This window comes from Salvia hispanica, chromosome 4, assembly GCF_029641045.1.
Source record: "Salvia hispanica isolate PSC_SH4W2 chromosome 4, Shi_PSC_v1, whole genome shotgun sequence".
Taxonomy (NCBI): domain Eukaryota; kingdom Viridiplantae; phylum Streptophyta; class Magnoliopsida; order Lamiales; family Lamiaceae; genus Salvia; species Salvia hispanica.
The window spans coordinates 26,418,918-26,443,416 of NC_142695.1; the positions used below are offsets into that span (position 1 = coordinate 26,418,918).

The 24,499-nt window shown below is 35.0% G+C and overlaps 1 protein-coding gene, 2 long non-coding RNA genes and 2 pseudogenes across 3 annotated transcripts; 3 read left to right on the plus strand and 2 right to left on the minus strand.

Moving 5' to 3' along the window:
* Nucleotides 1-882: 882 nt before the first annotated feature.
* LOC148927567 (uncharacterized) lies at nt 883-3,520 on the minus strand. Its single transcript, XR_016128699.1, has 4 exons — nt 3,295-3,520; nt 3,138-3,213; nt 2,291-2,356; nt 883-1,824 (listed from the first exon to the last, which is right to left on the minus strand). It is a non-coding gene; the product is annotated as an uncharacterized LOC148927567 (long non-coding RNA).
* LOC148927568 (uncharacterized) lies at nt 2,679-3,653 on the plus strand. Its single transcript, XR_016128698.1, has 3 exons — nt 2,679-2,994; nt 3,262-3,373; nt 3,516-3,653. It is a non-coding gene; the product is annotated as an uncharacterized LOC148927568 (long non-coding RNA).
* A 3,277-nt stretch (nt 3,654-6,930) lies between these two features.
* LOC125193485 (Octicosapeptide/Phox/Bem1p family protein) lies at nt 6,931-10,822 on the plus strand. The gene is made up of 4 exons (XM_048091279.2): nt 6,931-7,485; nt 7,861-8,228; nt 9,700-10,142; nt 10,387-10,822. Exons 1-4 carry the CDS (start codon nt 6,946-6,948, stop codon nt 10,587-10,589), a joined length of 1,554 nt encoding a protein of 517 aa, XP_047947236.2. The 5' UTR covers nt 6,931-6,945; the 3' UTR covers nt 10,590-10,822.
* Nucleotides 10,823-14,517: 3,695 nt separating this feature from the next.
* LOC148927569 (uncharacterized) lies at nt 14,518-15,327 on the minus strand (annotated as a pseudogene).
* Nucleotides 15,328-18,414: 3,087 nt separating this feature from the next.
* On the plus strand, nt 18,415-24,295 carry LOC125194926 (uncharacterized; annotated as a pseudogene).
* The last annotated feature ends 204 nt before the right edge of the window (nt 24,296-24,499 follow it).

The following is a 24,499-nucleotide window of genomic DNA, read 5'->3' on the forward strand; positions in this document are numbered from 1 at the left end:
CCCCAACTTAGCTTTTACTAATTAAATTGAACCCACAATTTTATACAAGCTTATATTGGAATATTATTTGCAGCCATTCCAGAAATAATATTGCACTGCCCATCCAAATCCGAAATTACAAGTAATCCGGGTTTCCATTTTTAATTAAATGTTTATTTCCCGAACTTAAGATACAAATGTCCATTAATTAATTATTGTCTGCTATGGACGAAAATTAATTAACTTCTTATTAATTTCAAGAGTGGACTAAAACTCCAACTAACTAGGTTCCGAATAACAAAACCTTGTTTCACGCTCCTCTTGAGGAAATTATCAAACGAGACTCCCCTCGCGTGCATTCCTACATAATAGCAATCCTAGCACCGCTAGATATTAATCACCACCACCCAATATAAAGGATTACGAAAACCTGCACCATTTGATAAGTCAAAGTAGTGCACAATCAATATTGTATGCTCAATGCTACGTCTGTAGATTAAGAAATAGTTATTTATCAAGACCTTGCCTTTCAGTGGATAGAATAAAGATATGTATTGATGTTAGATCCGTTCAGTGTTATACCACAACAATGTCATCTTATTTCACTAAGGCTTAGAAATAATCAGACTAACGTTGTAACCTTTCTCGATAGGTAGTCAAAGTCTATCTAGGTTGTGAAATTCTTCTTTTTCTTTGTTCAGAACTGACCGTGTTACCTTAAAGTGGACGACCCCCACAACCGGTCTACTAAAACAAAGACTTGGACTTTGTTAAGTTTCTTATACATTTAAACATATTCAATGTAAAATATAACAACATTATGATAAAAATAATCCGTTTTATTCCTTGGAAAATAAAATGAGAGTTATTATAGTATCCAATCGCTCGAAGGGTGATTTCTAGTATACAAAACTCTAACATAAACATGCTTAAACGGTCGACCACAACAAAAATTGTATCTTTGCCATGCGACGTAGGTAGGGCTTCGATGAAGTCCATGGTAAGATCAGTGAAGAGACCTGTCGGCAATGGCAGGGGTTGGATAAGTCCTGCAGGGGGTGAGTTACCAGCCTTATACCTTTGATAAGTGATACACATACGTAAAAACTCTCGGACTTCACGTAGCATCTTCAGCCAATACAACAAAGAAGATAGCCGTTTGTAGGTAGCTAATGCACCTGAATAACCCGCTAGAGCCGAATTATGGAAGAGAAACATAATTTGAGCTTTCTAACTCCAAATTATTCCCCACCACCAACTTGTCGTACCTCCTCAACTCCCCATGCTGCCAAGTAAACTTAGGATGAGAATTAGCTGAATGTTCTTTTTCTCAATTATCATCTGAACATAAGGGTCCTCCCACAATGACTCCTTGATTCTACTGATGGGCTTGACTGGAATCACACAAGAAATAAGAGAATGAAGCGTAATTTCTGGCACCCTTGAGAGCGCATTAGCCGTCGAGTTCTCCACTCCTTTTTTATACCGACTCACATAGTCAAAGTGTCACGACCACCCCTTAGGGTCAATAAATACGAGTGGTCGCGACTTAAAGAAGTTTAAAACAGACAAAGAATAAGACTACGGTTTTCATTAAAAGTTTGACCAAAAGTGATTATTCAAAAAGAAACGACAAGAGTTTGACATTATCCAAAAATATTAAATTCTCAAAGATAAACGAGTTCAAAGTTAAACGAGTAATGAGTAAAAGTAAATTCCCAGCGGAAGCGTTGAAGAGGAGCGGCGTGTGTATGAAGACACAACACCACCCAAAGTTTAACGATAAGCAATAAGACTCAAATTTTAATTGTGCTCAACACTAGCAAGTGCCCGTCGCCGCTCAACCTGCACATAAGGAAAACACATGCAGGGCTGAGTACTATAAAAATACTCAGTGGACTATGCCGAAAACAAGTTACAAAAATAATATTTATCATGCCAATTAGTAACCATCGGGGTTTTAAATTTTGAAAAGGCCCGAGGCACTAAAAATCATATCCATTGTCAAAAGTCGACTGATCAGTCATTTTCCCATAGACGTTTACCATATCTGCTCATACATGGCTTGGAATGTGGCCACAAACCAAGCCACTAGACCGGCCAACCCGTACGCTGACACACGGTCTACCATAGGTGTACACTAATCCAAGTAGGGTTTGCGGCCCTACAAGGACCCGAATTCGATTTAAACAATAAATGGCAACAGCCATCTCAGATAGGCACGTTAAAATTTAACAAGGCATGATAAACACAAATTTCATCCCATTGATAAAAGCATTTAGGACAACGTCCTTATTTAAAGAAAGCCCACCTCGAAGCGCTTAATTCCCAACTATATTCTTCCCCTTGGTATCACGTTTAGCAGCCAAGACATCACCTTTAGATATTAAATAACACCTATATCAACATAAGGAATCAAGCACTAGATAAGATGCATGCTTCCTAAGGCTTCAATTATTTTCTTGATAAGAAAATGAATTCTTTTCCAATTAGAACTCGGTCTTTTCGATTAAATTCCGTCCGCTCACGCCCCAACAATTTTATTAAAACAGTCCAACGATTAAAACCACCCCTTCCCTTTCCACTTTAAAACAAGGATTCAAAATAAAAAGAAATAAACAATTAAACTACACTCCCATTTCCTATTCCACTTTATAAGTCAAAGAATTAAGAGGAAATTAGGCACTCCCATTTTAAAACACGTATGAAACCCCATTTTAAATAATAAATTCACTACTTTATCACTAAATACTCCCTATTCAAAAATAAACAAAACAGAATGAAAAATCCTTCTCTAGAAACCATCGGCTTCCCTCCCCTCTCTACTGTATTTCTTCAAAACAGAAAATGGAAAAGAAAGGCAGATTAAATCCAATCCGATCCCCCGAAACAGAATCCGCCGGTTTCTCCTGTTTGCCGCCACATCCACCGCCGTCGCTCGGCGCCGCAGCAGCCGCTGCGTCGCCGCTCCAACGGCGTCGATCTCGCCCCCGTTTCGCCCCGAAGAAACCACAGGTAAGTTCTAAATTTTATTTTGTGAATCAAAGTTGATGCTTTAGTTAGTATGCTTCAGTTTAATTCAATTTTGAGTTCCGATTGATGCAACAAAGAGATAGGCTTGATGTTTGGAAAATTTAGAGAAACGGAGAGGTTTATACCTTCACTGAATGAATCGGATTAGGCAAAAGATTGAAGCTTCTAGTTCTCCCCCTTTCTGGATTTGGTTCCTAATTTCTGTCAGAAAAATGGTTCCGATTGAAAACGTGAATTTACCTTATGAAGAAAAACAGGGGAGGAACATGGAAGGATATATACCATGGTGAAATTGAGATTTGGTCAGGAAAGAAGATGAACTCCTCCCTACTGCTCCCTCCGCCGTTCTGGTGATTCAAAGGTGAGAAAAGAGTGGCTGCGTATTTGTGTGAGAATGAGAGATTAGGGTATGGGGTTTATATAACCGTGGGTTTATATTGAGAATAATTGGATGATTGATTTCAATTGAATGCGGTTTAAATTTTGGAAAGATTTCCTTGCAGATTGCCAAGGAGAAACGTGGTGTGGGAGGAAGGAGATTTGGAAGTTTATTTGCTAAATAAAATAATGAATACTTCCTTCTGCAATGACGGAAGAAATTTTGGAACGAGATTTGCAGAATAAGGAGGCGGCGCGTGAAGGAGGGGAGATCTGTGCCATATCTCTTATTTACATATTCTGTTATTAGAAGTAACCAAGGAAAGTCTTGGTGACCAAGGAAAGGAGTAGGGTTTTGATTAAAATTAATTTGGGCTTCAAGCACCGGTATTTTTTTTTTTTTTAAATTGTGTAGCCCGTAATTAAGATCGGACTTATTTATTTAATTTATCGGATCCAACATGGAATTGAGTCCAATAAATAATCCTCAAGAAAAGGATTTAATTAAATTCACATTGTGATTTTACTATCACCATTCTCGAGCTCTCATAACAAATTATCAATTATCCGAAAATCATTAAATTCACCGCACATGTATTATTCAAAAATAGCCACGTCACATATTCAACGAAGTCGACTCAGTAAATCCGTACTCACAACTCCGAATCAAATTAGGTCTCAATGAAAATACATAACAATTCCACTTGTCATTTAATTAACGGGCTTCACGGCATTAAAAGAAATAAATGCGAGCACTTTAGGGTTCAAAATTAGGGTTCAAAAAGTGGGGCGTTACACAAAGTGCATTAATTTCTCCATCCACGCCTGTTGAGTTAGCGTTGTTAATTTTTGCTCCAATAAGTATTTCAAGTTTTGATGATCCATCAAAATTATGAACTTCCGACATTGAAGGTAGTGGTGCCATTTTTTAACTGCTTGCAAGCACCTCCAATGCCAACCCCCGACGCATCAGTTTCTACAGTGAAGTCCTTAGTAAAATCGGGCAGAGCAAATACAAAAGCTGATATCGGAGCACTCTTCAACCTATCAAAAGCAACTTGAGCCTCTTCAGTCCACGAGAATGTCGGTCTCTTGATAAGATCAATCAGTGGATTTGTAACTGCTCCATAGCTTTGCACAAATCAACAGTGATACTCAGTCAGCACAAATTAGAAAGCGCATATTCTTGTGAGACAGACTAAAAAGAAAAGAGTGAATATTCATGTGGGACGGAGGGAGTAATCACTTCGGTATTTCTTTGTTGGCATGTAGAAAACTATAAGGTTATGTTTAATTGTTAGGAAAGTAAAGTTGGCAAGGAAAATGATCTCTGCGAAAATAAATTCTTGGAATATGATTCCTAACAAAATTAAATTTCATAATTTATTTTATAATAATAATAATAATAATTTTCATATTATACAAAGATTTTCTTAATAAATTATTAATTAAAAAATAATAATATTAATATATTATTTTATTTATTATTATAATGATAATTGAAATAATTTAATTAAGATTTTCCTTAAATAGAGTTGTCCTATTTTTAAGGGATATCCTAAAATGACAAATGTTGTATATTTTTTAGGGATAGAGAGAGTACATGATAAGGATCAATTCATTTATTTTCTTCCTCAATTGGAGAGATACTATTTGATTTCTTTCCAACACTCCGCCTCAAGTTAAGTGATGGGGTTCCGATACTACTTCTCGAAAGTTCTTCATTCGTATTATCAGTAAAAAAATATTAAATTTCTTTCCATATAATTTTCAAGAAGCAATGGTTGATGCATTGGTCAGGTGTGCAACCCTCGACACCAACTTGGGGGTCTTAGTAGGTCTTGCCAGAGATCACCGACATCTTCCTAGGGGACAAGGTGGTTGCTTTGGAGGGTGGAGTTGATAGGGGTTCTGAGAGATCATCGTCAACTACACATGATCAAACGGACTTGGAGAACAATCGTGCCGAAGAAGACATTAGCAAAGGGTGACAGGCCGGCAGCTGGAGCTTTGGGCTGAACCAAGAGGAAATCGTCGCGACCTGTTGAGTTTAAGGACTACACGACTTATTAGGAAGAATGTGGCTTATTATTATTTTTTTGCATATTTTTAATTATTTCCTTTGGAAGAACTATATTACTTCTTTTCTTCCTTTGTCACTTATTTCCATTTTTGTCCGTAAATAGTAAGTAGATCTCATATTCTACTTACATTTCATTACAAAACAAATACTCCCTCTGTCCCAAAATAAGAGTCTTATTTTGTCATTTTCATTCGCCCCAAATAAGATTCATACTTCTGTTTTACCATAAATGGTAACTAGACCCCACATTCCACCAATTTATTTCACTCAAATTTTATTACAAAACTATAATATATAAGTAAGATCCACATTCCACTAACTTATTCAACCAACTTTTCTTTACATTTCTTAAAACCATGCGCAAACCAAATAGGATTCCTATTATGGGATGGAGGGAGTGTATAGATGAGTCTCCTATTCCACTAACTTATTCATCATTTCATCCCACTTTCTTTTACATATTTTAAAACTTGTAACGAGTCAAAAGTGGGCACGGAATGGGGGACGTAGGGAGTATTACCCTTTCAGTTCCATTGAAACTAACCATTTGAGGTGGCATATATTTTATTAATGCATAATTCGTATGAGATTAATACAAAAGACAATTGTAATAGTATCAGTGAATGGTGTGATTATAAATGATAAAATAGGAAATGAAGAAAATATAGTTAAATAGTGTTAGTGGATATTAGGGCCCATAAAATTTTTAGATATTAACTATTTTTATGAGATAAGAGGAGAAAAACTTATAATCTATATCTATAAGACGGAGTGAATCCTTCACAATCAAAATAGCATCATAGAATACGAAATTATATACTCACTATGTCCGTGAAATAATGACTCATTCTTCTATTTTAGGTTGTCTGCGATTTAAAGTCATATTTACCTTTTCTCATTTTAAGTAAATGGATCCTACCATTCTATTACACTCACATTGATTCTATTATAAATATAATATATAAACCGGGGTCCATATTCGACTTACTCGTTTCTCTAATTTTTTTTATAAATTAAATAATTTTTTAAACTCATATCAAATTTTTTTTATAAATTAAATAATTTTTTAAACTCATATCAAGTCAAAATGAGATTATAAATAGCAATATAAAATTAACAAAAAGTGCAATATCTGATTATAAATAGCAATATAAAATTAACAAAAAGTGCAATATCTTGAGTCATTCCACTTTGCATCGTTTAAATAACAAAAAGTGCAATATCTTGAGTCATTCCACTTTGCATAGTTTAAAGAAAATAATACTCCACTTCCGATCTAGCATTGGTTATTGATTAAAGCACAAATATCCACGAAGTCAACAAATAGTAAAAAAATTGGAAATAGCACTCCCATGTTGCAAGTAAAGCTTCTCTCACCACTTGCATTCGCATCTTAACCCACCTGCCTTCCCATCGTAAATACAAATATCATTATGATCACCACAAATTAAGGATCGACCCATTTTGGCACAATGGATCCACCACCCGCCCCTTCCTCCGCCAACTCCTCCCCCCGCTCCCGCCCCGACGCCCCTCCCTCGGCGTGGGACGACACCCCGAAGCTCCGCCTCATGTGCAGCTACGGCGGCCACATCATCCCCCGCCCCCACGACAAATCCCTCTGCTACGTGGGTGGCGACACCCGCATTGTGGTCCTCGACCGCCATTGCTCCCTCTCCGACCTCCGATTCCGCCTCTCCCACACCCTCCTCAACGGCCGCCCCTTCTCCCTCAAGTACCAGCTCCCCTCCGAGGACCTCGACTCCCTCATCTCCCTCTCATCCGACGAGGACCTCGACAACATGATCGAGGAATATGACCGCACTTCGCTGAAACCGCCCTCTCGCATCCGCCTCTTCCTCTTCCCTTCCAAGCCCGAGACCGTCGCCTCCATGGGCTCGCTTCTCGACGACGCCAAGTCGGAGACTTGGTTCGTCGACGCCCTCAATGGCTCCGGCCTTCTCCTCCCCCGGGGCTTGTCCGACTCCGCCGCCATCGACACGCTTATCGAGGTCGACACTGAAAAATAAAACGTTATAGTTGTCCCATTAAAAATGAAACATCTTCTAATACAGAAACAACATCATATCTACTTTTTCACCGCTCTTACTTTATTCTCTTCTTATTAACTCACAAACTACACTACGCAAAATCCCATGTCGAAAAGCAAATATTTCATTTTTAATGAGAAGCCGGGGGGATTGTCTTTTATGAACGCAAAAATTGAAACATAGTCACTAGCGTTTGAAAATTTTTATGGATGTTTTTAATAATTGAAACACTAACAATAACGACGATTTATTAAGCATTGGTGGTATAATTAGACACCTAAATTAGCGTCGTTAATATCATTAAAAAGTGTCACTATCTGAATTTTTTTGTTGTAGTGCGACAACCGTGCCGGGAAGCCGTCGCTGGTGGAGAAGACGATGGAGTCGCCACCGGTGGTGGAGACAAGCTCGTCATCGCCAGGGTCGAGCATGTCATCCCCGTCGATGGCGAATCTGCCGCGGATAAAGGTTAGGGCGCCTGAGGAGTATCTTACGGTGGGGTTGGAAGAGCAATTGAGCATTGCTGCACCGAATTTGGATGAGAGATCGGAGAAGTCGGATCATGCGCCGACGAAGGTGAGGAAGCCGCCATTGCCGTTGCAAGCGGTGCAAAGGAAGCTGGTTGATGTTCACAATCTGCCGTCACCAGATTCGTCCAAGCATGCTACTGCCTACAGCTTGCCCTCGCCCGAATCTGTTGCTAGGTAACCAAACTTCATCCCAATTTAAATCTAACATTAATGGGGGATAATATTTCTGACCAACCTCTTCAGATCTCTGCCCAATTACTCCTTTGTCTCTCGCTAATTAACACCAATTTCGTTTCTCTTTCATCCTCAATTAATTGACACCCTTATTTTCCTAATTTTGGTAATAGATACTCCCTCCGTCCCGACTAAGATGACATAACTTTTAGACGGCACGGAATTTTAGAAGTTATTGGTTAAAGTGTTTAATTGGAAAGATAAATAGTGGGTGAAAGTATAAAAGTAGGGAGAGAAAGAAAAATGGATATGGTAATAGGAGTGAGAAAAAGTGGTTGAGTATATTAATTGGAGAGAGAAAGTTTCTAGAAAAGAAAATGTGTCATCTTAGTTTGGACAAACCAAAAAGAAAAACGTGTCTTCTTAAGCAGAACGGAGGGGATAACACTTTTCACTAATTAATTCAACTCGCAATAAAATTAATATATAAAAATAGACTCACATTTCACTAACTTTTTTCACTCATTATTCACTGCTTCTTAATGACTCTTGCCAAGTCAAATAATATCATTTAATGGAAAAGGGAATTTTATTGACGTAATTTAATTATTAGAATTTGTATTATCTTATTATTCTCAATTACATAGATCAAGGTGAAAAAGTCATGCATTATTTTAAGGTACCTGTCAGTGTAATATGATCAGACCACATGTCCACATCCACAGCAACAAAGTGCTTCAGTCATGGATCAACCATATTTGACTATAATTCAGGGACCTTAGAAGCTTCTAATTCACCAGAGCAAAATATAAATTCAACTAACTTTATTGGATACGAATTTTAAGTAATGTAAATGAAGCATTCGCTCTGATTTTTAATAGAAGTCTCATTTTATTATTTTCGTCCGATCTCATATTATTATTTTTAGCAAATGAACTATACGTTCTACAATTCACTCTAATCACATTTTTTATAAGATCCACATTTCACTACTTTTTTCCATCATATTCATTTACAAAGTTAAATTATTTATTGAAATTCATGTCGGTTAAAAATGAGATTTCTATTTGGGACCACGAAGAACCGATATATAAATAAAATATTATAAAAATCTCACTTTTATATGTTGGTTTTATAATATAATAAGACGGAATGAGTTAATAAATTTGAGACATACACCTTTGTTCATCTGAAGATATTCACTTTCCTTTTTTGATTTATCTAACCAAGATGACACATTACTAAAAATAAAAACACAATTATATCTACTGTATTCATTTTCTCTTACTCTACTCTTTCCATTTAACATATAAAATAAATTTGCAAAAATACCATACTGCCCAAAGAAGAAAAAGAGTATCTTTTGTAGGAAGAGGGCGTACTTACCGTTTATAATAGTAACCGACAAAAATAACAAATCAGACTTTTGTTGTTTGCTATGTAGCCTAATGTAAACCTTTGTTTGTCACAGCGATTGCAGCATTGCATCATCCGTCGGATCCCTGTCGAAAAACGCAATGTACTCTGACGCATCTCACCAACAACTTAGAGCAACCAACAACAACAGCGCAATCGATCCAAAGATGATCCAAGATCCACCTCAAGCAGGCGAGTGGAGCCCAGAACAACACATCCCAAACACACACTACATCCACCACCACACACCAATGCAGCAGCCGCCTCCTCTTCCTTATTACCCAGTCTACCTCCACCACCAATCCCAGCACGCCGCCGCCGATCCGCAGCAGTACCCCATGTACCTCATGTCCCCGACGCCGCCACAGCCCCCGGTCTACCCGCCGAAGCCGGAGATGCACCATCAGATAGTTCAAGTCCCTGCTCATCAGTTCCAGCACCATTACGTCGGCGTCCCGCAAATGCAATCGCCTCCGCCTATTGCCAATCCAGCTGCAGGTACCACAAAAATTTTTGTGACGCAATCACTTGCGTTGTAAAGTTTTAAAAGATAACAACAATTCAGGATGCAAAGACGTCACTCAATTAAGGAAAATTAACTTAATTTTTGTTTTGTACCTCTAATTTTATTGGGACATCAACAGTAACGACATTTTTTGAAGGATTGGAGGTATATTTAGAAACACAAATTAGCTTCTTAATTGTATTAAAACATTTCCTTAACGATTTTTTTTTATTCAAGTGGGAGCTACTGCTGGGAATTATGGGTATGATCAGTACTCCTCTCATCATATGCAAGATCAGCCCTATTATGCTCAACAAATGGCGGCTGTGTCAGCTATGCCGCCGCTGCCTCAATACCAGACTATGACTCCGGCGACAGCGGTGATGCTTTCACAAGCATCGGCCCAGATTTCGGCCGATGGCAATCAGCAACACTCTTGATGCATGGAAAACAAGAATGAAATGAAGTGAGATTGAACAAAGTGATAATTGGTTTTATTGGAGTACTTGGTAATTGTTTAAAGATAATGAGGTGCTTCGCTAAGTATTTTATGTTAATGTAATATTATTTAAATAAATATTAATATGTATTCTGGAAAAAATGAAATGTAGAGCTGTCTCCATTGTAAATTTCTTTTGTTTTCTAAAGTAATGCAAGTAATTACACCTCCATACTTTAAAATGTGTCCAATTTTGACCTTATACATACATGACTACTAAATATTTTTTTTGTATTTAATCGCTTTCTTTTAGTTAATTGGAATAAATAGATAGAAAGTTATTGATCAATGTTATTTAGTTTGAGTATTAATTTTGACCTTGATACTTATATGACATGGAAACTATTTGGTATTTAACTGCTTTCCTAGTTAATTAACAGATAGATAATTGTTGATCAATATTAATTGGTTTGGGTTTTATTTATTTTAATGTTTAAGACTTTCTTTGCGTTTTATTACTAAACTAAAAAGATACACCTTTAAAAAATAATATTTTATGAGTTTTATTTCTCTAAGTTCTATCTTAAAACTATCAACCTATCGAGGCTTATTTATGAGAGTTATCAAACGACCTTTCACGATCAGTTGTGGCGTCGTATAATAGGGTTGGCGGTGGAAGAACAAATAAATCAGAGAATTAGATCTATTTAGCATATTATTTAGAAAAATTCTATTTGCATAATTATCACGTGTATCATGCTCAAAACAAACATGTTTTTAATTAAATGAAACTTAAAGCATGCTTTTTAACGTAGAGAATTTAATACCTTCTTGATTCTCCAAAGAATCGCAGATGGCTCGCTACTTCTCCACGTGATGATCTTCAATACTAGACCACTAATCTTCTGACTAATTCCCGAACTATATTTCGATATCAGAGTGGACTGATCTTATCAAAATATATAGGACTTGAATAAAGAAGACAAAACTCCCACGCAAATTCGGAGAGCAAAATCGGCGCATCCACAAAAAGAGAGAGGGGGGGGGGGGGCGAAATTATATATACCGTCTCTCTTTTATCCTCCTATTTATATTAAGTTACATATTGAGCCTAGTCAGAGATCTATGGAGGTTTGGATGAGGCCACAAAATCCAAAATTACAAGTAATATGAGTTTTCACTTTTAGAAAGTTATTCCTCGCGCAAAAGATATAAATGTCCATTAATTAATTAATGTCTCCTATAGACTTAATTAATTAATATCTTGTTATTTTCAATAGTAGACTTAGCAAGAAACTCCTATTTATTATTCATGGAATAATTAAATTCTAACTAGTTAGGTTCTGAATAATAAAACATTGTTTCGAGCTCCTCTTGAGGACATTATCAAACCAGACTCACCAAACACGTGTTCCAATATAATAGCAATCCTAGCACTGCCAAATATTAATCACCACTACCCAAGATATCAAGATTATTGAGTTAAAAAAAACCCACACTATTAAGAAATAATTATTTATCAAGACATTGTCTTTAAGTAGATAGCATAAAATAAGAGTTTTTACAATATCCAATCACTCAAAAAGTGATTTTTAGTATATAGAAAATCTAACATCATACATCCTACTTTACAGCTTATCAATGGATCTTCCGTAACCGTTGTGGCATCTATTGTGTAAGTTTTCCGCCCCCATTCTTTGCAAAATCCTCATCAATTTTCAGACAAGTTTTCAGACAAGTGAGGAAGATTTCGATAAACGGAGTACCATTTAGTAGCCTTAGCCAGATTTCGATAAACGTGAACTTTTTTTTAAATGTTTTCTTTTATTGTAATTTCAAGTTTTTATTTTTTTAATTTCCCAATTTATTGTAATATTCTAGTTATTAAAAAAATTCCTTTTATTGTAATTTTCAGAGTTTTATGGTAATATAGTCTTTCATTTAATTGCTCTACTAGTTAAAGTGCTCTTCTTCGAATATCGGGACTTGATTTGGCATATAAGAAAATGTGGAAATGCTTGATGCCATGTTGAATAATAAGGCTCTTGATACCATAATTTGTTGGTATGGGAATCGATAATAGTGCTGCGGCACTTTGATATTTAGAGAGAAATATGATATGGATATTTGACTAGATAGTGAATATAATTTTTTTTATTGAATTACTATTTCCGTCCCACAATAAGAATTACATTTGATACGAACACATGTTAAGAAATGTAAATAATAGTGAATTGAAAAAGGTAGTAAAAACGTTGGAGATTACAATGGAATTTATAGATACATACATTACTCTTCATCAAGGTACACATTAATTTTGATTGAAATACATGGCTCTTCATTTAGATATACTCCCTCCTTCCCATTACAAGTGTTGGTTTTATTTTGGACACGAGAATTAAGGAAATGATATGTATTGAGTTAAAGTGGAGAGAATAAAACATGAGAGAGCAAAAAGTAAGAGAGATAAATAAAGAATAAAGTAAGAGGGGGAGAATAAAGTAAGAGATGGTTGATGTTATGTTTTTAGTTTAAAAAGGAAATTGATTACTTATGGTGGTATAACTCAAAATTAAAAGTTGATCATTTGTGGTGGGATGGGGGGAGTATGATTCTTTAACAAGATACATGACTTTTCATCTGGTACATGAATAGATACATGCAAATTGAACAACTTAATTGTGCAAATTACTCTTTAAACACATGGGTTCATCATTTACACAAGTAAAACATGCACAAAAGTCTCTTTACTTTGATAACACTTTTCTTGCAATGTTCAAAATTGCACATGAGCTATAAGTTTGAAGTCCGAATGTATAATTCCTTAATTCAGCAGTCAGCAGATTCTTGTGTTTTTCCATGCTGATTAATACGTATATCTAGCATGTAAGATTTCATTTTAGAATACTTAATAAAAAAATCACTACAACATCCAAAGATAAATTTTAGGTGTTGTAGTTTTCTTATTCTATGAACAAACGTTAAACTAGGTTTTACATAATAAACTCAGACAGTCACAACAATTTCTAGCGATTTCATAAATGATTAAAAATATGGGAGATGAATAGGCTGAAGAGAATTTAAGAGAACAAGAGAGCAAAATGGTGGTTACACTCTTTTTAAGTGATTTTAGTCTATTCAAGTCCATTCAGTTATATTTTAATTTGTGTACATTTATTATTATATTAATATTAATTTCAACTATCTGAATAAACTATTCTAGCAATCGCAAAAATATGGAATTTGGTGGAGTGCATCTAAGTAATACTCCATATTATTATGATACTCATGCGGAAATAATTACAGATTTAAAATAAATATGAACTGAAAGGAAGGTGTAGTCATGTAGACATGAGTCGATTGATCGATGATATGTCCTACAATACAAATTACAATAAAACTTTATTATATAATCGATGCGTGTCTGTGATTATACTATTTAAATTCAGACTAATGGATTTTCAAAGTCAAATTAGCTATTCCCACAACTATAAGGAAGCTCAACGGGGGCGAATCGATATTTCAAAGTTGAGATCTTGTCCATAATAATAAATCTTCTTCCAAGAAGGACAGCTGCTTCAGACTTCTAATATTTTTTTAATAAATATGAGTTGTTATTTCTCTAATGAAAGATTGATTATATTTTCAAAGTGAGAATATTATCTTGCATGGGTCCATGTGATCAACTAGCTTTGCCATTACCGTACGTCAAAGCTAGCCTTTATTAATACTTTCTCCGTCTCTAAAAAGTACTATAAATTCTTTTTTTTTTAGTCTTCCACTGAAAAGTATGAACTTTTAAATTTTAAAAAGAGTTTTTAGTCAATAAATACATGAACATTGACTTTTTTTTTTTATTTTCCCCCTAAATTTTAAAATTTGAATATAAATGCATGAACTTTTGATATTTTTTATTTTTTTCCAATATCCAAAATCAAAATACATGTGGCAAATTAAAGTTTATGTTGCAATCAAACTATACTAATATGTTTATATTAACTAATAAAATAATAAATTTGAATTCCACATCACCCATCTGTTATGGACCACACCCTTGCTACTCTTTCTTGTCGAGCTCTTCAAGAAGACTCTAACCGCTGCCGTCGGGACAACGCCGGAGATGTTTGCATCTCCATCAGCCGTCACCTTGCTCAGATTATAGCTCGCACCGCGTGAGTGCACGCTCCTCGGCAAGCTCCTTCTTCATCTGCCCCTCCACCTTCCAAAACCTCCACAACTGCAGTGCGCCATGAACGCGATCGCTGTCGACGCGTACCCCGACAGCATCTACGGTAACCACCATTTGCCTCAGTGCTCGTTCTGCAACGGGGATGACGATGCGAAGAGGATCGTGAAGAATTCGCTGTGGAAGAGGAAGAATTGAGTGCAAAGGTGGAAGATCTCCCGCCTGATCGAGTCCATTCGCGATTCCTTTTTCGACATTCTTCTTCCAAACAGATCCTCCTCCCTCTGCCACGGCTTTAGCACTTAGAAGGAGGAAGTGCCCTCGGGCAGTGCGAGATCTCAGCCGGCAGATGGCTCCTCATCGCCGCCATACAAGCTGATCTGTGGCGCTGCTCCTCATCCACCACCGGAATTTCCACCGCGTGAGCGTCTTTACCTTCCGCCATTGATGTAATCTTCTACGAAGATGGAGAGACAGCAGGTTGGAACTTGAGACACGAACATCTCCGACGTTAACCCGACGGCGGCCGGCAGAGCCTTCACGAAGAGCTCGACAAGAAAGAACAGGGAAGGTGAAAGATGGCTGATGTGGACTTAATATTTACTATTTTTTAATTAATATAAATATGTTGGTGTAATTTTGATTGCCACATGAGTTTTAATTTGCCACGTGTATTTTGATTTTGGATATTGGGGAAAAATCAAAAATATCAAAACTTCATGTCTTTATATTCAAATTTTAAAGTTTAAGGGAAAAACAAGAATAAAGTCAAAGTTCATGTATTTATAGGCTAAAAACCCTTTTAAAAATTCATTTCTCTCTGATAAGGTGAGACTCATTCTCCGCTAACAATATTTTAAGAGTGAACTATAAAAATGGTCTATTGTCCAGAGCCTTTGTCCCAGCAGAAAGGTGCTTAGACATCAATGTATGAGGTGCTAAGTTCGAGCCATCTTGACCTCAGTTGTAATTTCTTCATTTCTTAGGAGTTTATTTATTTATTTATTTTTTTTAAAAAAAAACTACAAAAATGGTCCATAGGCTATAGGTTTATCTCGAAAATGGTCCTTTTTCACTGTTTTTGGTTGAAAATACCCTTTTGGTGGGTTTTGGGCAATTTGGTCTTTTTACACTTTTAATATTTTAAATCTGATATTATTTTAGTTATGTACTCCATCCGTTCCATAGTAATAGAGTCATTTAGCCATTTTGGTACATTCCATAGTAATAGAGTCATTTTCATTTTTAGTAAAAGTCAACACATTTTTCCACACCTACTTTACTCTCTCTTACTTTTTTCTCTCTTCATCTCTCTACCTTTTTCATTTTCCACTTCATTCTCCTTTTACTTAACTCACCTAACACAATTTTTCTTAATATCCGTGCCGAAAAGAAACGCTCCATTACTATGGAACGGAGGGAGTACTAAATCTGATATTATTTCAAAATTATCATTCTTCTTTCCTTTTGTCATCATTCACTCTGTTTCTTTATTTCAATATTAGATTTAATTTTACAAATTAAATTTTAAATTTCAATTTTTAAATATCAATAAAAAATTTTAATTATAAAATTATTAAATAAAAAAAATTAATAGTCATAATCAATATTTGATAGTGTCTAATATTTAATTAATAAAATATGACAACGCCTTGTTTTAATCAATATTTAATAGCTTTAGTCATAAATAGATCATATAACACGATTTATTCTGAAATAAATATGCATCTAATGTAAGACTAATATAATTTTTGTTTATTAATTTGAAAACAAACAAAATGTACTAGAAAATTTCAACAAAAATACTCATATATAAAATTTTTAGTAGGATCAAATTTTTAGTCAACATCATAATATTCAATCGCAAGCAATTATAACAACCGAACGAAGGCTAAATAGAATAGCTCTTATTTTTCCGTCATAATTAATATTACTCCCTCCGTCCCACTTTAGGAGTCCTGGTTTACTACTTTTGGATGTCCCACTTTAGGAGTCCTGGTTGGAATATTCCATAATTGGTAATAGACTCCACATTCCACTCACTTATTTCCACTCACATTTTATTATACAACTAATATATAAAAGTAGGACCCACATTCCATTATCCTTTTTCACCAACTTTTCTTTATATATCTTAAAACCCATGCCGAACTCAACCGGGACTCCTAAAGTGGGACGGAGGGAGTATTTTTCTGTACTTCTTCAATTCAACTGAATACTATATTATAACAAAATTTAATAGTTTAATTCAATATTTATAGTGTCCATGAATTAATAGTTTTAATTTAAAAAAATTATTGATATTTAAAAATCAAAATTTAAAATTTAATTTTATAAAATTAAATCTAATATTGAAATAAATAAATAAAGTGAAGGATGACAAAAGGGAAAAAGAATGATAATTTTGAAATAATATCAGATTTAGTACATAACTGAAATAATATCAGATTTAAAATATTAAAAGTGTAAAAAGACCAAACTGCCCAAAACCTCCAAAAGGGTATTTTCGACGAAAAACAGTGAAGAAAGACCATTTTCGAGACAAACCCTTAGTCCAGGGATGTCTGGCGATATTTTTAAAGTCCAGGGACTATGAACGAGATAAACCCATAGTGCAAGGACCATTTTTGTAGTTCACTCATGTTTTAAAAACTTTTTCTTTCTATCTCTCTCTTACTTTACCAATTATGCATTAAAACTCGTGTTAAATCAAATGTTCATACTTTTCAAGAACGGATGGAGTACTACTTTATACTCCTTCCGTCCCATAAAAATATGTGCATATTTCATTTCCGTCTGTCTTATAAAAATATGAGTATTTCGATTTATAGAAAATTATTTCAATTTATTACTCCTATACATCAAGTTATTTACAACTTATACCATCATTAAAACATTAATAATAATGTGCGACCCACTATTCAATAACACTACTTTAACTACCATTTCAGTTTCCTACTCTTTCTTACTTTACTAGTTTTATTTTAATTCCTATATCATATGATCTTGTACCCATATTTTTAAAGTACGAACGGGGTATAAGTATAAAAGTTCGTCAAAATTTTATTAATAAAAGCTAGTCTATATATCTTCCCCTAAGTATATTGATTAATAATGATCCATTTTTGAAATTATTTTCAGAAGTCAATTCATTGCATCCAAATATTGAATTCATTACTTTTCTTATGCTAGTTCTCTATCTTTAACATTGACCATTTTAAATCGAAATTGTGTCATAGCCTCCACAACTAAGTTTCTAGCTAGATGTGTGTACATTATCTCAAAGGCTATGGTCATCCTAAATTATTTCATAATCTTTACTTTAGTCTATTTTCCTATTTCCATTTTATTTTATTTTATTTTTAATCTCTCATGTTCTTTACTATATTAAACATAATTTTTTTAAATTTCGTATCCAAAAATATTACTCCCTCTATCCCATAATAGATCCCATACTTTTCTTATTAGTTTGTCCCACAAAAGATATCACATTTCCTTTTTAGAAAAAGTTCTCTCTCACATTAATATAAATATATTATTTTCTCTTTCCACTTAACACAAAAAACATCTGCTAAAATCCCGTGTCAATCTCCAAGTGTGCCATCTACTATAGGACGGATGGAGTACAAAAGAAACGGAGATGGGGTGTTCGATTTGCAAGATTGTATATCGGGATTAAATATGTAATGTATTTGATTCATGAGATTCAATCCCACAACTCAATCCTAGATGGATAATCATGGAAGAATTAGTCATAGCTAATCCCCTGTGACTAAAATAATCTCAAACTCAAACCTAGATTATATCTTGGTACTATTTTATTTAGAAAGCCAAACACCAGAGAGTATAATATAATCTATAATACTCCACCTACCATACAATAAGAGTCCTGTTTTGCCATTTCGGTGCGTCCCACAATAAGAGTCCTATTTCACTTTTATCATAAATGGCAAGTAGGTCTCACATTCCACCAACTTATTCCACTCATGTTATTCAACCCACTTTTATTTATATTTCTTAAAGCTCATTTTATAACTAAATAGGACTCCTATTTCAGGACAAAAGGAGTATAATCCAAACTAGTCTATTAGTATGATGCTTTATAGCTTATCTCTCTTACCATTTCATACCTTATTGCCTTTTCTCTCCCTTTCTCTCTTTCGTTGTCAGTTAATTTTAATCGGAGTGCAGAAAAGAAAGCGGAGATGGCTTAAACAAACAATACATCACCTCCTTAACTCTTCTCATATTTCCATCCTCTCTCCAACTCAACAATCCTTACAAGATGCACACAAACAGCTCACATTCATCCAACAATCCCTCACACGACCCATTGATATCAACTGCGGAAGCAAGAAAAGGAACAAACTCAACTCTTTAGACTCACAAATCAAAGAATCTGCTCACCAACTACAAGACTCCCTCGAATCCCACACCTCAAACCTCTTCCTCTCAATCCAACACCACATTTCTTCTCCTTTAAACACAGACTTGAAGGAATTGCACCACGAAATCACTTTTTTCACCGTAACAGCGAAGGAACTAGAGAAAAGATACATTGAAGAGTTAGAAAAACCTAATTCCGAAGAAGACAACTCAGCTGAAATAGTCACCAATTCGGCTGTAAAGATGGTCGGTCTGTCCGACGCAATCGCCGACATGAAAGAGCACCTCCTCGGAATCACGCGGCCGGACTACTTCGGCGTATACGTCTTCTTTGGTGGCTCCGGCAACGGTAGATCCATGGTGGCGAGGGGCATGACGCCGTATGCCAAGGGGGAGACGCGCATAAACTCAAACAAGTCTTTCTCAACATCATCGCTCGAATTAGAGGACGACGCTCGTTCGACTGCCACTACAACAAAAAGACCGGTTAAGGATATTTTTTTAATGCAATTAAATACGCTAATTTGTGTTTCTAAATATATAACAAATGCTTTAAAAAATGTCCTAAAAGACAAAATATTAAGTTAATTTATTTTTAATTTAGGAATACTTTCTTTTACGACATAAATTTTTTTTAAGTTTTAAATTTTAAACGTAATTGCATCTTGATTTTTGTGTCTTTAAAAACTAAGATTTTGTAGTGTACGGCGCGTGGGTGAAGATTGGTGCAGCATATCAACTCAGACAAGTCCTTGTAAACATCATCACTCAAATAAATTGTACTCCCTCTGTCGCTGAAAAATATATACTCTTTACTTTTAAGTTTGTCCCTGAAAATTATGAACATTCTAATTTTGGATATTTTTTTCTCATTAATAAAGTTGGATACATTTTCTATTAATAATATTTTGAAAACTTTTTCTATATATCTCTCTTACTTTCCAATTATACTTTAAAACAAGTGTCTAACCAAAATGTTCATACTTTTTAGCGACGGATGCAGTACCGATCAAAAAAGGTCTGTGTTCAGAAGTGGAATTAGGGCAACATCTCGCCGCGAGCCTGAGGGGGAGGAGATACGTCGTTGCTCTAGATGACGTACGGGATACCGAGATTTTGGCGCGGCCGAGGAGGTGGCTGCCGGAGCAGAACAACGGGAGCATAGTGTTCGTGACGACCGGCATGGCTGAAGTTGCCGAATTTGATGAGAGTTTTTTCCGATTTGAAATTCCGGTGGTTTTGAATGAGGCGATTAGCTGGAGGTGTATTAAGGGGTTGATTGAGAGCCGCGGTTGGGTGGTTACGGCGGCGTTTGAGGAGGCCGGGAAGAAGATTGCGGAGAATTGTGGAGGGTACCGGATTGTGGTGGCCAAGGTTATGGTGGCGCTGCTGAGATCGGAGAAGTCACTTAACTTGTGGAACAAGCTAGCTACGGATAAAGATGATCCCATTTACAAGGTTGATGATGAGATATTGGAGGTAATCAACATTTCCCACAATTTATTTATTTTTTCTTGGCAGAAGAGACTCCCTTGGTTCTAAAAAAAAAATTTGCCATTGAAATGACACGAAAATTAATGTATAATAAGTTAAGTAAGAGAAATAAGAAGAAGAAGAATTAAAATAGTGTCAATAGATAATAGAACACATTATTAAGAATTAAAATAGTGTAAATAGATAATAGAACACATTATTATTAGGGTAATAAATAATAACGATATAAGTTATAAATGAATTAATATATATGAATAATTTGGGGGTAACTTTTCAAAAATAGAAATTCCAAAAATTTATGAAAGTGCTCATATTTCGATGAAACGTATTAATAGACTATTAATTCTGGTATGAAGATATAAATTATGGTAGAATATTAATTAATTTATTTAATCTCGCTCCTTTTAATTTTTTTAGCTTGTGGAACAAGCTAGCCGCGGATTGCATGTACATAACATGACAATCAATATAGTGGACTTTGAGTAATTTTTTACTACTTTATAGCGTCAACATAATCTGCTAGTCGCATTGGGTTGGGTATACATCAATTTATAGACCAAATTGAAAAAATTTTAAATTTAATGCTGTAGGGCCTTCTTTCGCATGAAAATAATTGATGAAACTATTGTACTCCCTTCGTGGTATCACAAACGAGGCAATTTTTTTAGATACATGATTTAAAAAATTAATATTTAAAGTATTAAAGTAGAGAGAATAAAATATTAGAGAGGATAAAGTAAATGGATGAAAAGAATAAAGTAAATGGGAAATAAAGTACTCCCTTCATTTATGAAAAATAGAGTATATTTGTCATTTTTGGTTGTCCACGAAAAATAGAGCATATCTTAAAAAGAAAAGTTTTCAACAACTTCTCTCTTACTTTTTCCCTTCTCTCTTATTAATTATATGGATCCCACAATCCTCTATAACAATACTTCTCTCCTACTTTTTTCTCTCCTCTCTTATTTTTTTCCATTCTCTCTTTCTAATTATATGGACCCCACATTCCACTAACACTACTTTTCTCTTACTTTTTTCTCTTCTCTATTACTTTACCAATTCCATATTAAAACCCGTGTCATTCACAATGTGTCATATATTTTGTGGATAGAGAGAATATGAGAGATGATTTTTTTTAAAAAAGGAAATGACTCACTTATGATTATGGTGAGACATCACAAAAAGAAAGTGACTCACTTATGATTAGACAGTACTGAAAATCAGATCAAATCGATCAGTTCACCTTGTCAGCTATGAACCAATGCCTGATTGGTCTGGTTCGCATGATAAACCTAGTAGCTTATAGAGTTGTTTTTAACCACTAAAATAGGAGAACCGTGAACTATCGGTCAGTTGAACGAATTCAAAAAAAAAATAAAAATATTTAATTAAAAATATTATTATAAAAATATATTTTTAATGATAAATAATTTAATGTTGTCCCATGATTAAAGTTGGGCTTATGGACAGGAAAAATAGTTATACTAGAAAAAGACTTTGTTGTTTCCTTTCCACATTGTTTTGCATTCTTTTTCAATGTGGATGCAAGTTTTGTGTTAATATAGGATACCCGCCATTAGTATATATGTGCATCAATTTGCACTAACTTGTGCGGACTAAAGTCAAAATTAAAAAGTTGCTCCAATATTAATAACATACTATAATCAATTGTATTTTACTTGTTATCAAAATGATAGCGATCAAATTAAACTTAATCATTCCACATATCACATACTCCCTCCGTCCTAGATAATTCGTCCCAGTTTTCCATTTTGGTCCGTCCCACATAATTTGTCCCACTTCACTTTTACCATTTTTGATAGTAGACCACATATTCCACTAACTCATTCCTACTCACATTTTATTATAAAACTAAAATATAAAGGTAGGATCCACATTCCACTAACTTTTTCAACCCACTATCCATTACAATTCTTTAAACCCGTGCCCGGTCAAAGTGACCCGAATTATCCGAGACGGAGGGAGTAAATTTCAAGTTGTGGTGTGACTGTTACATATGTGTGTAACTGTTCACTGTTGACTAAAAATAGAGAAAAAGGGGCACCATATTTCAGGTTGAATATTCAAGTTTTATATTTCCTCGGTCCTATTAGAAATGAAACGTTTTCCTTTTTGGTCTGTCCCATTAAAAATGAAACGTTTTTAAAAATGGAAATAATACTTTCTCTACTTTTTCTTCTCTCTTACTTTACTCTCTCTTCATTAACTCACAAAATAACATTACATAAAATCTTGTGCCAAAAAGCAAATATGACATATTTAATAGGACGGAGGGAGTATTAGTCATATACTGATTTCCATCATGATCATTTTCAATAATTTACTATGTTAGATTTTTTATTGGAAGTTGTTATACATAAACATTTAATTTTGTTTACTAACCATCCCTTAAAACACAGATTTGAATTAAATAAGCACAATTAGTCTTAAACTTAACATTAAAAACTAGATAAATACACATAATACTAATAACACCAATAACATTTTTAATAATGTATTTTAGTATCTCAAAAATTTTGTCTCATTTAATTATACTTAACATAATTGCATAAACTATATTGCCAGGCAAGAGAAATCAAGAAACGGTTGCATGAGGAAAATGTAAGAGAGTGCGATTTTATGTTTGATGTATCAACTCTGATTGGTAGAGTCAAGAGCCATCTTTATCCGTAAAGATTTTTTCCCCCAATGGGAATCATGACAGTCTATGGAATGGCCAGACTTGGCAAAAGTACTCTTATCAGGAATATTTTTGAAGATTCCTCAATCTTGGATAGTTTCGATCATCGTGTGTGGATTAATATAGGTCAGAAGTATCAACCAAAACAGATTTTGGTTGATATTCTACATCAAATTTATCCACACATAGATAAATGATTTATAAAAGAAGGTGAAAAATTAGTCAAGGATTTGTGCGCGCAATTATCCCATAAGAAATGTCTCATTGTATTAGATGATCTGTGGACCCAAGAGCCAGTGCATTTCTTGAAAAAGTTCATTCCGAATATCAAGGGTGAACTCGTGGTTACAACTAGGCTGCCCAAAGTAGGGTTTTTTGGACCATGTGATATGGCTTACAAACTGCGGTTGTTGAATAAAGAAGAAAGTTGGGATCTTCTTCGTGACAAAGTGTTTGTCGAGGAGCGATGCCCTTCTCAACTCGAAAAGAACGGGAAGAAGATTGCAGAAAACTGTGAAGGTCTTCCTCTTCTTATTCTCGCAGTTGCTGGTCTTTTATCAAAATCTGAGAAAACTCTAGAACATTGGAACAAGGTGACGGAGAAAGATAATCCGGATGTAATGAATGCACAAAGTGAAATTTCTAAAGGGTTGCTTCCAAGTTACGAGGCTTTACCTCAACAACTAAAAGTGTGCTTTCTTTACATGGGAATATTTCCGCGTAATCATGAGATCCCTACTTCCACAGTAATGAAATGGTGGTTTGCAGACGGATTTCTTGAGCCAATTTTTTCACAAACAACAAAAGATTTTGCCTCAAACTGCTTGAAGGAGCTTGATCAGAGTAGTATGGTTATGGTAAAGAAGGGGTCGGATTTGGAAAGTAGTAAGAGTTGTAGTCTCCATTCTATCTATTGGCATCTATCTTGCAATATTGCTAGGAAAGCAAGTTTTTTCATGCCATGGATAGTTACGTTGATAAATCAACGAAAATTTTAAATGGGCAGCGAAGATTATGCATCCGCAAAAGCATTTTATTGGGAATCAAAGACGCATATGACGCAGTGGCATCTGCTTCTGCTTCTGTTTCACGTGCTTTGCTATGTACCGGTCCACCTCATCGATATCCAGTTCCATTGTGTTTT

Excerpts from the sequence above, each read along its gene's own strand:
- LOC125193485 (XM_048091279.2), top strand. The coding sequence starts at position 6,946 with ATGGATCCACCACCCGCCCCTTCCTCCGCCAACTCCTCCCCCCGCTCC. Across the intron at positions 7,486-7,860 it reads CCATCGACACGCTTATCGAG|TGCGACAACCGTGCCGGGAA; the intron begins GTCGACACTGAA and ends TTTTTGTTGTAG. Across the intron at positions 8,229-9,699 it reads TCGCCCGAATCTGTTGCTAG|CGATTGCAGCATTGCATCAT; the intron begins GTAACCAAACTT and ends TGTTTGTCACAG.